The sequence below is a fragment of the Rhizophagus irregularis genome, chromosome 1 (genome assembly GCF_026210795.1).
Source record: "Rhizophagus irregularis chromosome 1, complete sequence".
Lineage (NCBI taxonomy): Eukaryota > Fungi > Glomeromycota > Glomeromycetes > Glomerales > Glomeraceae > Rhizophagus > Rhizophagus irregularis.
In genome coordinates this window covers 804,773-818,689 of record NC_089429.1, presented here as the reverse complement: position 1 = coordinate 818,689, position 13,917 = coordinate 804,773, and the positions used below count along the sequence as shown (strand labels likewise).

The 13,917-nt window shown below is 23.5% G+C and overlaps 3 protein-coding genes across 3 annotated transcripts; 2 read left to right on the top strand and 1 right to left on the bottom strand.

Moving 5' to 3' along the window:
- Positions 1-3,252: 3,252 nt before the first annotated feature.
- On the top strand, positions 3,253-4,943 carry OCT59_000141 (uncharacterized protein; the record flags this gene model as incomplete). Its single annotated transcript, XM_066138621.1, has 3 exons — positions 3,253-4,104; positions 4,279-4,384; positions 4,531-4,943. 3 exons carry the CDS (start codon positions 3,253-3,255, stop codon positions 4,941-4,943), a joined length of 1,371 nt encoding a protein of 456 aa, XP_065988100.1.
- A 1,646-nt stretch (positions 4,944-6,589) lies between these two features.
- OCT59_000140 (uncharacterized protein) lies at positions 6,590-8,379 on the bottom strand. Its single transcript, XM_066138620.1, has one exon. The coding sequence runs from the start codon at positions 8,299-8,301 to the stop codon at positions 6,619-6,621; it is 1,683 nt and encodes a 560-aa protein (XP_065988099.1). The 5' UTR covers positions 8,302-8,379; the 3' UTR covers positions 6,590-6,618.
- Positions 8,380-12,300: 3,921 nt separating this feature from the next.
- OCT59_000139 (uncharacterized protein) lies at positions 12,301-13,917 on the top strand (the record flags this gene model as incomplete). Its single annotated transcript, XM_066138619.1, has 4 exons — positions 12,301-12,891; positions 12,962-13,019; positions 13,550-13,810; positions 13,874-13,917. 4 exons carry the CDS (start codon positions 12,301-12,303, stop codon positions 13,915-13,917), a joined length of 954 nt encoding a protein of 317 aa, XP_065988098.1.

Below are 13,917 nucleotides of genomic sequence, written 5' to 3'. Positions count from 1 at the left end.
CCTGATATTAGGTGAGTTATTGTGTTCAATTGAGCTTTAATTGCAATGAAGGCTTTTTTACGATTTAGTTCATGGGTCTGCTCACGTATATATATGTCTAAGGTTTTCCAAATATATTTATTTGTCGGGATTCTTTGTGAGTCTAGATGAAATCTGGTATATATGCCTGAGTAAGCGTGGATGAGCGTTCTGATATTAGCCTAGTAATTCAATACCTCATTTATCTGAGTGATCATAGGATAACCTTTTTATTTCTATTTATAGATCATTACTGATTATTTAATTATCTCACATTCTCACAAGTTATTATCATAAAGATCAGTTAGAAACCCAGAAATTCTTATATATAGGTGAAGTTCCAAAAATATTTTTTTTATTAATAATAGCTTTAAGCAAAAGTTTTTGTTTTTCGGTTAAATTTTTTATTTTTTAAATTTTTTTGTAATTAGTTAACATTTATTATTAAATAAAGAGATAAAATATTAATATTTACAAAATTATTATTTTTTAAAATCGATGCATGTCATTTCAATTCTCAAATGAAAATGAGGAAAAATATTTGAACAATTAAATGTATTAGAAACTATTCATTTCATTTATTTCATTTATTATTAATTTATTATTCTTTTGATACTTAATTTTACTCAATAAATTATTAATTTAACTAAACCATTTATTTATTCAAAAATCTGGAGATTATATACCCTATAAAAAGTATTATACTTAAAATATACTTAAAATATATTTAAAATATACTTAATTTAAAAATTGCAAAATACTTATAATATATTTTTAATATATCTAAAATATACTTAAAATTATCTTAAAATATATGTCTAATATATTTAATTTTTGCCCATATACTTAAAATATATTTAAATTATATTTAAATTAAAATTTAAGTATATTATAAGATTATTATAAGTATATTTTTTACATACTTAAAATATACTTAAAATATATTATGAAATATATTATAAGAATATTTTAAGTATGTAAAAAATATATCTATAATATACTTAAATTTTAATTTAAATATAATTTAAGTATATTTTAAGTATTTGGGCAAAAATTAAATATATTAGAAATATATTTTAAGATAATTTTAAATACATTTTAAGTATATTATAAGTATTTCGCAATTTTTAAATTAAATATATTTTAAGTATATTTTAAATATATTTTAAAAAGTTTTTAATTATATTTTAAATATAAATACTTTTATAGGGATAGAGAATTTTGGATATGGATTTGGTTATAATAATCTATTATTAAATCAACAATTTCTTCACATAATATAATATTGTAAGAAATAGTATCAAATTTTTTTGATTCTTATGAATTTGAAAATCAAACTATTTATCCGGCATTCAATTTAATTGACCATCTTTTCTATCAACGTCGTTCAATTTTTCTACATGTTATTGATTTTTTTAAAAAAAATAATAATTTCGTAAATATTAATATAATAAATATTTTATTTTTTTATTTAGTAATGAAGTTAACTAATTTTTAAGTTACATGTTATATCATTTGTCATTTGAATCATTTGGTCATTTCAAGTCATTTTCTGAACACTGTAATCTATTGACTAAATACATGAATATAATGTCGAAAAATCTTTTCTAAAACTTCATGGATAAAACTATCAACTTTTTTATTGCCACTGGTTCAAGTTGTGAAATTTTCATAAAAATAATTTGTTTGACATAATTTACACCATATATCCCCTTTATTCATATATACATTATAACAATTTTCACAATTCATATTTTGAATGACCATAATATAATTTCTTGTATCTTGATTTTGTTAGTATAATTAAAAGATATTGTAGCAATTAATAAAAATTAGAACTCAAATTTTTTTGTGTATCCCCAGATAATTTTTTTTTTCAGATATCCGGGAGATCAATAATATTTAATTTGATTTGAGAAAATAAAATAACATGATTTAATAATACTTATTTTTTTTTTTAAAAAAAAACTTATTAATATTTGAAAAAAACAAATTGTCACAATTTAGACGCATGCATCTCCTAATATCTATCTACTAAACACGCTAAACTATCATGACAAATTAATACATAACAATTAACTACATACAACTACTACTATTTATGGTTTTCAATTTAAATTCTAATTAAAAATCTAGCTAATACCTTCGCCCATAACACGAGGTACCTAATCAACAAACTTACCACTTCTTTTTATTCTTTTTCTTCATTTTACGACCCTTCTTACCTTTCCTACTTTACATGCTACCTAGGGATGGCAATAGTTACGGTCATAACTGGTCATGACTGGTTAATAACCGTGACCGATATCAGTCAGTAAAAACTCTGACCGACCATTTAACTTGACTGACCGTTTAACCGACCGTTTAACTGATCGTTAACTGACCATTTAACCAACCCTATTCATTTAACACTTTTTTATGAGCTTAATCAATAAAAAGTTGTATAATGTTTTTATTAGCGGATTTAATCAAAAAAAAAAACTTTTTAACATTTTTTCTTAATAACCGGTCAGCCAAAATGGTCAGTCGGTCGGTCAAAGACCCATAACCGGTTATGACCGACCGATAACCAACCATGACCGACTGTTGCCATCCCTAATGCTACCTCTGTAACAATATTTACTAGACTACTCTCACCATCACTATCACTATTACTAATGTCCCTCTACTCACTTCTTCTTTACTAACTCTCTTTTGTCCAATTTTTTTGTCCTCTGAAATTTCTTCTTTTTAATTTTGGGTAGATGTGATGAACAATTCTGATTCACCTGTATATGCAAATCCATATCTTCTTCAGTCACTGATCGCTCTTTGCTTTTTTCTTCTTTACTAGTTAAGAATAATACTTAATATACCTGAAGTTTCGTAGTAATTTTCTTATTGGACAATAAAACATCTATAAAGAGTTAATTAATTGATCATTTTATTAGGAATTTGTAAATAATCACAAATAATTATATACGTTTTATAATAAGAATTTACTTTATGATATTTCAATGTATTGTAACAAATAAAGGAGATCAGCAGGCCCGGAATTAGTACACCTCCACCTGATTGACAAAAGACATAACCTTTCTTGAAATTAACAGAATTATTTAAAGGAATGATTTACATGCTATTTTTGGTTCTTTTGTTGTCCTTTTATGGAATACTAAATAAAATTGTACAACTCTGAAAATTTATAAATTTATTTCATTTTGAAATGAAAGCAAACTCCTTTTTCTTTTGCTCAACATGACATGCTCAAAAATATTTTCAGGAGATTTACCTGAACTAACCTATAACATTATACAGTATCTTAGAAAAGATATTTCAACATTATATTCATGTATTTTAGTAAATAGATTATGGTGCCGTTTAGCCATTCCATTATTATGGGAAGATCCATTTTCACTTTCTACTCAAAATTATCATTATATTAATACTTATTTATGCTTCTTAAATGAGGATGGCAAAGCAAAATTTAATGAATATGGAATTAATGATAATTTATTACTTTCAAATACATTATTCAATTATCCTAGTTTTATTAAATACTTAGATACATTTAAAATTAGTAATTCTGTTGAAGATTGGGTTATTACTTTAGAGTATAAATACAATCATATTCTAGGAAAATTAGCTTATAGGTCATTACTCATTGAAAATGAAGTAAACTCACATTCTTTTGAAGTTGTATTGGACATGAATTTTTATTATAATAGTTATTTTGATGATACAATAGACTTGATTTTACAATATCCAAATCTTACATACAATATCAGAGGTTTAACACTCAGTCATGTTACCTTATCGGAAAATACCATTCCATTTTTAAAATTTTTAAGTTCTAATTACAATTCAATCTCATCGATTGTTTTTAAATTTCCTTTATATAAAATTGATATCAATGATTATTCATTAGTTGAAAATTATTTATCACCAATAATTATTTCACAAAATAATCTCAAAAAAATTTCATTTGGATCTTTTGTTAATTTATATAATCCATTTTTAACATTAAAAAATTTTAATTGTTCAAATACTTTAAATACAATTACATTTTATTTCATTGATTTTAAAAATATAATTAGTATTTTACAAGAGGTTTTTGATCAATTGAATGTTTTAGAATCTATTCACATTATTTATTGTTATTCTTTAAATCCAGATTTTGTTCAACAAATTATTAAGGTCATTAAACCTTTTAAATTAAGATCTTTGTTTATGAATGAAATAATACTTAATGAACATATTGAATCATTACTATTATTATTACAGAAATTTAGTGGTTGTTTAGAAAATCTTGGATTTGGATGTGGAAAAATGGGAGAAACCATTTATTATGAACAAAAACAACAATTATTTGAATTTATTATAAAATATTGTAAAAAGATTAGATATTTTTATTCGGGTATACCTTATTATTATAATAATAATAATAGTATTTACTTATTAATTGAAAAGAATCAACATATTATTAATTATATTACTATTGAAGGGATTTTTTCGAAAATTATTCTATTTATAAAGACAGTTCAATTTTATTACGAAATTTAGGACAGGCTCTTCCTTCTAGGTTAGAATATTTATGTTTAGCTCTTTCTTTTATTACAAGTGATCTAGAAATATTTTTAAAAAATTCACAAAATACTTTCATTAAGAAATTATTAATTAGTAATAAATTCGAGTATACACCCGAAGAAGATGAAAGAGATGAAAATACAAAAATTTTATTTTTTATAAAGAAATATATTATAAAAAAGGAAAGGATTAAATATTTGGCTATTGTAGAATCAGATTCTAATGCCAGTACAGCACCTGTCGAATTATTTTTTTTAAAAGACGAAGTAAATGAATATAAATTACATAATATTATAGTTCAAAAATATGAGGATTTATATATTGATACATTTAGTTATATAAATAACCATACACAATGTTAATAAATAAGGCATTACAAAATCTTCATTGGGATAAGACGATAAGTTCTTTGCTGAAATGTATTAAATTGTGCCAGAATAGTGAATTTTTAGTAATTATTTGGATACAATCTAGTTACTGCGCATTAAGACGATCACTGATCTAAATCGTCACGAATCTATTATCAAAGTCGTTACGACCTTTAAAAAAATTTTTTGAATAAATTTAACCACATTTATAAAATTTATATGAATAAATAAAGGCCTGAGTTTAAAAATGGAAGTTGTATTTTAATTTATTAATGTACTGTAAAATATGTAAAACCTCCAGAGTATCAATCAATGTTAAAGATTGTAGATTATATGCAATTGATTCTCATAATCTGAGATTTGGACATCATTAAATATGATTAATAATAGATTGTGTTAATAATATATTAATTATCTGACCAGAAGCTCTAGATATATTTAAAAATATTATTATTTCTAACTCATATGAATTTGCCTATAAATCATTAAAGTGTTATTACTCTTCGTACAATAATTAACTACAATCTTTGACATTATTTATTAGATCCACACTAGTAAATTGGCGTATGTAATAAAGAAAATTATATATTAGTGTAATATGTTGAAATTATGACAAAATAAAAAGAAATATTTTTTGTGAAAATTTCGGATTGGATATTGGTATGACATCAAGTAACCACCTCGAAAAATTCAGCTTATCACCTGATTTTAACAATATATTTCTCGCTAGTAAATTAGAGGATAAAAGATAATGACAAATTACTAATTTAACGTTAAAAAAATATAAAATCACGTGTATTTTTTTTTTTAACTTCTAGTTACTAACAAAAATAAACCAGATATAGTCATTTCCTTTCCTAATAGATAACAAAATATAAAGATTTATGCGTGACGCTAATCAAAAAAAAATATTTGTTTTATCGCAATAGACGTATCAGATAATTAATTGGTAGACATGAAATAATGAAAATCACATCCAGATTTGGTTCACCAAATAAAAAATCAAGTATTTATTTCAGTCATGAAAATTTTTTTTGCTGATCAATGATAACTTTAACTTGATTATATTTCATCATAGTTTATTATGAAGAGAAATTATTTTACTAGTAAATTTATAACATTAAAATTTCAAACATATTGTTATTAAAACGATTTTCTTCATCGAACTGTCAAAAAAAAGTGATATTATTACCAAAAACAAACTTCCCATGGGACCCCGAGTTATATATATATATAGGTTAGGGGATTCTAGTGAAAAAAAAATGGTAAGTTTCGCTGTTGTGAAATTCTGATTTTTTTCTTTTCTAATTGAAAGTTTCTTTTTTTGTAGTTTCATCTTTGTAATTTTGAAGATGTGTGGTAAGTTTTGGAATTATTTCAAACTTTGATTTTCTTAATTAAAGAAATGGGTTATTTATTGCCTTTTACTTCTTTTTTGGTTTCACCTTCGGATTTATTTGAATTGGCCAGGATGCCAAATTAAAGGTTTTGAGATACACGAATGATCCATTCTATAAGTGAAGTTGATATAAATAGTACATCAGTGGTAGTCACGGATTTGAAAATTATTGACATATAAGAAACAAGTATTTATTCAAGGTTAGTATATAATGTATTATTTCATATTTACTAAATTTAACAATGTATTTGCGAAGTTTTAATAATGCAATTACAATATATTTATACAATTATACACTACGTTTACTTGTGAATAATTATTAATTATAAAATCATATGGATTAAAATATAAATCAGAGGATTTTTTAACTATAATATTATGTAATTTAAATTCATTTACTTCGTTTTTTAAAGTAAATAATTCAATATTTAAATCATTATTATTAATAACCAAATATTTAACCCTTTCCTTCTTCATAATATATTTCTTTATATAAAATAAAACTTCTTCACCTTTATCATACAACTTATAATTAATTACTAATTTTTTAATAAAAGTATTTTGTGAATTTTTTAAAAATATTTCCAGATCACTTGTATTAATACAAAGTCTTAAACGTAAGTATTCTAATTTAGAAGGAAGAATCTGTCCTAAATTTTGTAATACACTTGAACTTAAATCAACATGATCATTGAGAAGGTCTACTTCAATATTAAGATAATTAATACTATGTTGATTATTTTCAATTAATTGATATATAATATTATTATCAGGTGTACCCGGTTCAAAACATCTAATCCTTTTACAATATTTTATAATAAATTCAAGTAATTGTCGTTTTGATTCATTATATTCTCTTGTATTACTCCTCATAAATCCAAGATTTTCTAACCAATCACTAATTTTCTGTACAAATAATTGTGATGATTCAACATGTAATATTTCTTTCATAAACAAAGATCTCAATTTAAAAGGTTTAATGACCTTAATAATTTGTTGAACAAAATCAGAATTTAAAGAATTACAATAAAGAATGTGAATAGATTCTAAAACATTCAATTGATCGAAAACCTCTTGTAAAATACTAATTATATTTTTAAAATCAATGAAAAAAAATATAATTGTATTTAAAGTATTTGAACAATTAGAATTTTTTAATGCTAAAAATGGTTTATATATCATAATATTATATTCAAATAAAATTTTTTTAAGATTATGTTGTGAAATTATTATTTGTGATAAATATTTTTCAACTAATGATCGATTATCAACATTTGAATATAGAGAATTAAGAACAATCATTGAGATTGAATTGCAATTAGTATATAAAAATTTCAAAAATTGTATAAGATTTGGACAAGAAATATCTAATTTTAATTTTCGGATGTTGTATGTAAGATTCGGATTTTGTAATATCAAGTCTGTAATATTATTAAAATATTCAAGATTCCAATTCAAGTTTGATATAACTTCAAAAGAATTTAAAATTCCTTCATTTTCAATAAAAACTTTCATTAATAACCCATAAATTAAGTTCACTAGCTCTTCATGGTTTTTACTATCCACTAAAGTATTAACCCAATTCTTAATAAAGAAAACAACATCCCGTGTATTTAGATATTTAATAAAACTAGGATAATTAAATAATGTACTTGATGGAGATAAATTATAATTCAATCCATATTCATTTAATTTTATTTTGTCATCTTCATTTAATTTATTTAAGTAAATTTTAATGAATTGGTAATTTTTAGAATAACTTTTTGGAAATGGATTTTCCCATAATAATGGAATTGCTAAGCGACACCATAATCTATTAACTAAAATACATGAATATAATGTTGAAAAATCTTTTCTAAAATATTGTATAATTTCATTTGTTAATTCGGGTAAATCTCCTGAAAATATTTTTGAGCATGCCATGTTGAAAAAGGAGATTGGGCTTTCATTCATTTCAAAATGAAATAAATTTATAAATTTTCGGAGTTATATACCGTGGCGCAGTACAAAATTAACACATGCTTGGAACAGCAAATTTGGAAGTTTTGGATTCCTGTTGACACCAATCATTTCTTTTGGTGATGACGTTATTGATCAGCAGTCACGTTGGATATGCAAATTTTGTTCCACGAATTGATAGCACAACAGCAGGTTTTTTCAGCCATCAAATCACGAGACCTGGATTGGTGATAGGTCTAGATAAAATGAAGCCAAAAGGGGACCGGATCCATTTGCTCACATTGTGTCGATCGTCATATCCTACTGGCAGGATGACCTAACCATGGAGTGGTTACGGGAAGTTCGGATATGGCTTTTTGTTAGTAATAACTTTTAAAATTAAATTATGATTTTTTTTGTTAAATGTTGGCTTTTTAATTTGTTAAGTTTTAAGCCTATTAAATTAGTATAATTTTAATGTTTGTTTTTAACCCCTTTTACTTTACTAATAAAAATATATTATACCTACTTTGAAATCATTCTAAAATATTTTGTAGATATCATTTTTTTTTTTAATAAAAAGAAAATAAAATTTCTTTTTTAACAAATCACCTATTAGTTTTAAAAATATAAATACAATTTTCTTTTTAACAAATTTTTCTACTATTTTTTAATAAAACATTCTTTTTTAACAATGGTATATGTTATATATGTTAATGTATTTACCATATTTTTTAAAATTGAAGGTTTCTGCTATTTAACAATGAATTTAACATTACATTATTTAACAATAAACAATTTAGCACTATTTAACTGAGAGGTGATTATTGTTATTTAACAATCATTTTATCCGGAGGTTTAGGATAATAATGAATTATCAAAGTAATTTCCGTGTAATTAATAATATGCTCTGGTATTTAAAATGACAAGCGAATTCTTTCATAAGATTTCTTGAAACTTAAAGTGTCCATCTCGTAGAAATGAATGCATAATTTCGTTTGTTATTATCTATTGCTTCATTTATTATTATTTTTTTTTTTGGTTGCAATTTTTGCTAAAGAATTATGTATTTTATCTCATGTAATAAGAACTCGTTTTTATAAAATATAAGTTTTATACATATGTATTGATAAATGAACGTATAATTCTTTGAGCTCTAATAATATTAATACTTATTTCGTTGAGATAAATTAGCGCATGCCATGTAATTATATGCCTTATTACGACTTGATTAAAAAATATTTGAACCCATTATTTTTCAAAATTAACTTGGAATAAATTGTGAGTTATAACACCTGAACGCAAAAAAAATAAAAAATGTATACGTTTTTTAAGGTAAAAAAATATATGAAATTTACATAATTAGTCCTAAAAATAATTGTTTTGCTCTTACCATTCGCCATTATCGTTAAAATTAAGCAATTTGTCAAAATATGATTCTATAAGGGTATTGCATACGAATTGAATTAATTACATTTGTATACTGAAATCAATATTTAGTGAAATACAGACGCTTTTTAGGAAAATTTGATCAACAAAGGGATATCAGTTTAAAAATCATTAATTTCTGGAACAAGTAGACTGCGGATGTTACATATGTCATGTGGTAAATGTGAAGATCCTTTCATCTTGAATAACATGACATTTGTCATAATCAGTATAAATTAATAATGACGTTTACTAAAAAAAAATATTTTTTATAGCAATTCTCATTTCTGCTGGCGGCATCGTAGCTTTTTGATTTAAATCATGTGAAATTATTTAAGTATGACTTTATATAATAAATTTGTAACAGACTAATAACAAATTATTTTTATAATTTTTTTATTACTTGAAACTTGATACTATCTTTGCCAATTGCTATGTTTTTTTTTGTTTGAACTATAGTATGACATTTACTGCAATAATATTAAAAACCTTCATCTACATTAATTCTATCAGATTTATCCCACTTATCTTTCACACTAAAAACAAATTTCTTCAAATAAACTACTTGAATAATGACAAACTTCCATTGAATTATCTGTTATTACATATTAATCCATCACTGACTTTTGCCTTTTTAAAAATTTTCTTTTAGCATCCATATTTGAATTCTGGAAATGCTTAATCATAAAATAATTTTATCTCAGAAATTTTAATAATTTAATATTATAGCAAAAAGAAATTCATTGCAAAATTCTGCAATGCAAATCAAATTTTTTTTTCTAAATAAAAGTTCTTTTTCTTAAACAATTATCACAATCAATATGAAATTTTTATCTTTTTGAATAATTATTAATAAATTTTTTTCTGCATTATAAATGAAAAATCTAAAAGGCATAATGAATCATAATCTGGCAATTAAAAAAAAAATCACTTATGGTAATAAAAAGGTATGACCGTCAAGGCCACTGATTTTGACAGTTGTGACATCACATTAACTATTACTATTATGGTGATTTTTGATTTTTTGATTTTTTGAATTACGTAATGCAATTTGATTATGAAACTTCTGTGTTTGGAAATCTGTATGACAAGAATTTTGTACAAATTTCCTTATTAGGAATATTAGTACACTTTTATAATAATAATGTCCACTCTTCGAAGAAAATTAATAACGTAACACTTAATAGTTATATGATAATAATACCCGCAATGATATTCACAGAGGATATTAATTTATGCATCAAACAATTCTTGCTGATAATTCTCTTACAGCAGAAGAAAAACTGAACCAATTAGATTTAAGCAATAAAGTTACGACCGAGATAAAATTCTTTCTATTCAGGAACAAGAGGAATTTGTGGAACATCTAGAAATAATGATATTAATAATTTAATAAAAAATTGTCAAATGGAAACACTTGAGCCAAATGTTATTATTATTAAATGGATCCCATATTAAAATATTGAGGAGGATTCTCTAGAATTTATACAGCAATATTGGATTGATGAAATATATGATATAAAGGACCGCTATCTTTCGTGTTTAGATCAGTTTATAATATAGAAAATAAATTTTCAATTCAATAATATATTTGTTCTTTCTTTTAGATGGATTTTAAACTATTTACAAATTTTATTGAAAGATATATTATTCAATTATTGTTTTATTTTGAATTATTTTTAAACATTAAGATTAGAGTAAGTAGTTCCTTAGTTTGTAATTTATATAAAACTTAATGAAAATATTTACAAATTATTATACTGTATATACTGCAAAATATTATATGAACGTATGATTTGTAAGATTTATTATTTCTAAACATTTTTTCGCCTTTTACATAATTTACCCTCTATAAGTACATTATGCGTATCATTTGAATACATTAAATAAATTGATTAATTTTATTAAACTATTAAAATTATTTTTTACGAAATTATTTTTTGTGGAATATTTTTTTTTAAAAAAAAAAATTATTACAAATAAGCTAAATTGATGCATGACGTAAGCGTTAATGAGATCAATTTTATTTTACAATACGATATCAATCTATATAAGTTTGCGAAAAGATTTGTGTTTCATTTACTTTAAAACAATTACAAATTCCCAAATTCTCTCTTTGGATAAATATTCTAGAATACATTTGAATAAATAGATTTATTAAAGCTTAGCCTTCAATTGCGTCAATAAATTATATGACTGTCACCTACCATGATATATAAAATATTACTAAAGTTCTTCAATCAATTTAAATATATTGTTTATAATAACATTTTTAATTCGTCACTTATTATTAATAATCCTTGGTTACATAATACTTACTATATTTAGTTAAACTTTTATTTATTTTATTTGTCATTTAATCTTACTTTTAATGGAGAATTTAAATAAAATTGCCAAAATTGAATAAATTTAATTGTCGATCAGGATTGTTGTGTTTCCTCTATGTATTTTAACTAGTCTTTTTTTGATAATTTTGTTGCCGATCTTGAAATCAATTGCAACATAAAATAACGTTTCACCTCATTATTTTTTAATTTTTACATACGAATTAATAATATACTTTCGTTTAATAGATTATTTATTAAAATGGACAAAATTAAACATGTATTTGAGCAAATAAAAAATTTTAGTCATCATCGTTTGACTAAAGAACAAAAGTCGTTAGTTGATAAAGAAAAACTAAGCGATGATATATTTGAACAAATAAAAGACTTCAAATATTGGTATTTGACTAAAGAACAAGAATTGTTAATTGATAAATTAATAACAGACAAAGAATTAAAAGAACATTATAAAAAAAATGGTTTATGTAAAAATTGTAAACAGCCTAATAATACTAGTTATTCTTATTGTCAGCCATGTAATTCTAAAAGATTTCAACAAAATTTCAAAAATTGGACAAGTGGAAATCATGAAGTTGATGAATTTATTCAAAAAGCACAATTAGAAGCTAATCATATGGATCAAATCGTAGAGTGGATTGAATATGATAAATTTGAAGATGTTGAATATTTAGCAAAAGGGGGATTTGGAACTACTTTTAAGGCAGTTTGGAAAGATGGATGTATTGATAATTGGTATTATCACTATAATCAATGGAAAAGAATAAGCAAAACAAAAGTTGCTTTAAAATGTTTACATAACTCACAAGACATTACAACAGATTTTTTAAAAGAAGTAAGATATTTTCTTATAAATCTTCATTATCCTTTAATAAATGTTAAACTAACTATAATTTTCTTTTAAGGTTGAATCAAATATTATAGCATGTTCACTTTCAAGTGGTCATGTAGTTCGTTGTTTTGGTATTACCAAAGATCCAAAAACAAATAATTTTATAATGGTGATGAGTTTAAAAGTTGGTAGTTTAAGACAATATTTAAATAACAATTTCATTTCACTGAATTGGAAGAAAAAGTTGTATAGTTTAACTGCTATTATACTTGGTCTTAAAGATATTCATGATAAAGGATTAATTCATCATGATTTTCATTGTGGGAATATATTAAACGATTTTGATGGAAGTGCTTATATTACTGATTTGGGATTATGTCAACCGGCAAATGTCAAATCCTCTCAAAATAGTAATAAAAAAATATATGGAGTATTACCTTATGTAGCTCCAGAGGTTTTAAGAGGAAAAGAATATACTCAAGCAAGTGATATTTATGGATTCGGAATTATTGCATATGAAATTTGTACAGGTTTCCCTCCTTATTATGATATAGCTCATGATGATTTCTTAGCAATAAAAATTTGTAAGGGTTGAGACCGAAGTCTAATTATAAAATTCCTCAATTGATTTTTGATCTTATTAATCAATGTTGGGATGCAGATCCTTTAAAACGACCTAGAGCAGATGAATTACGGAAGTTATTAAAGAATTTGCGTTTTACTGATAAAGATTCTGCGATTAATAAGCAATTTAAAGAAACAGATGAAATTAATAAAAAATCATCATTTCCAACACCGTCATCGTCTACTAGTACTCTCTCATATATGACACATCCTCAAGCAGTTTATATAAGTAAACTTTTAGATTTTAAAAATCTTCCCGAACCAAAAAATGCAGACAATGATGACTTAGAATATTCAGGTAATTTTAATTCAAAATGATTATTCAATCTATTTATAATAATAATTATTCTTTATTTTAAAGATTCCTTAAAAATGGATTTTACTAAACTTGATATTAATTCTTAA

Excerpts from the sequence above, each read along its gene's own strand:
- OCT59_000140 (XM_066138620.1), bottom strand. The coding sequence starts at position 8,301 with ATGAATGAAAGCCCAATCTCCTTTTTCAACATGGCATGCTCAAAAATA.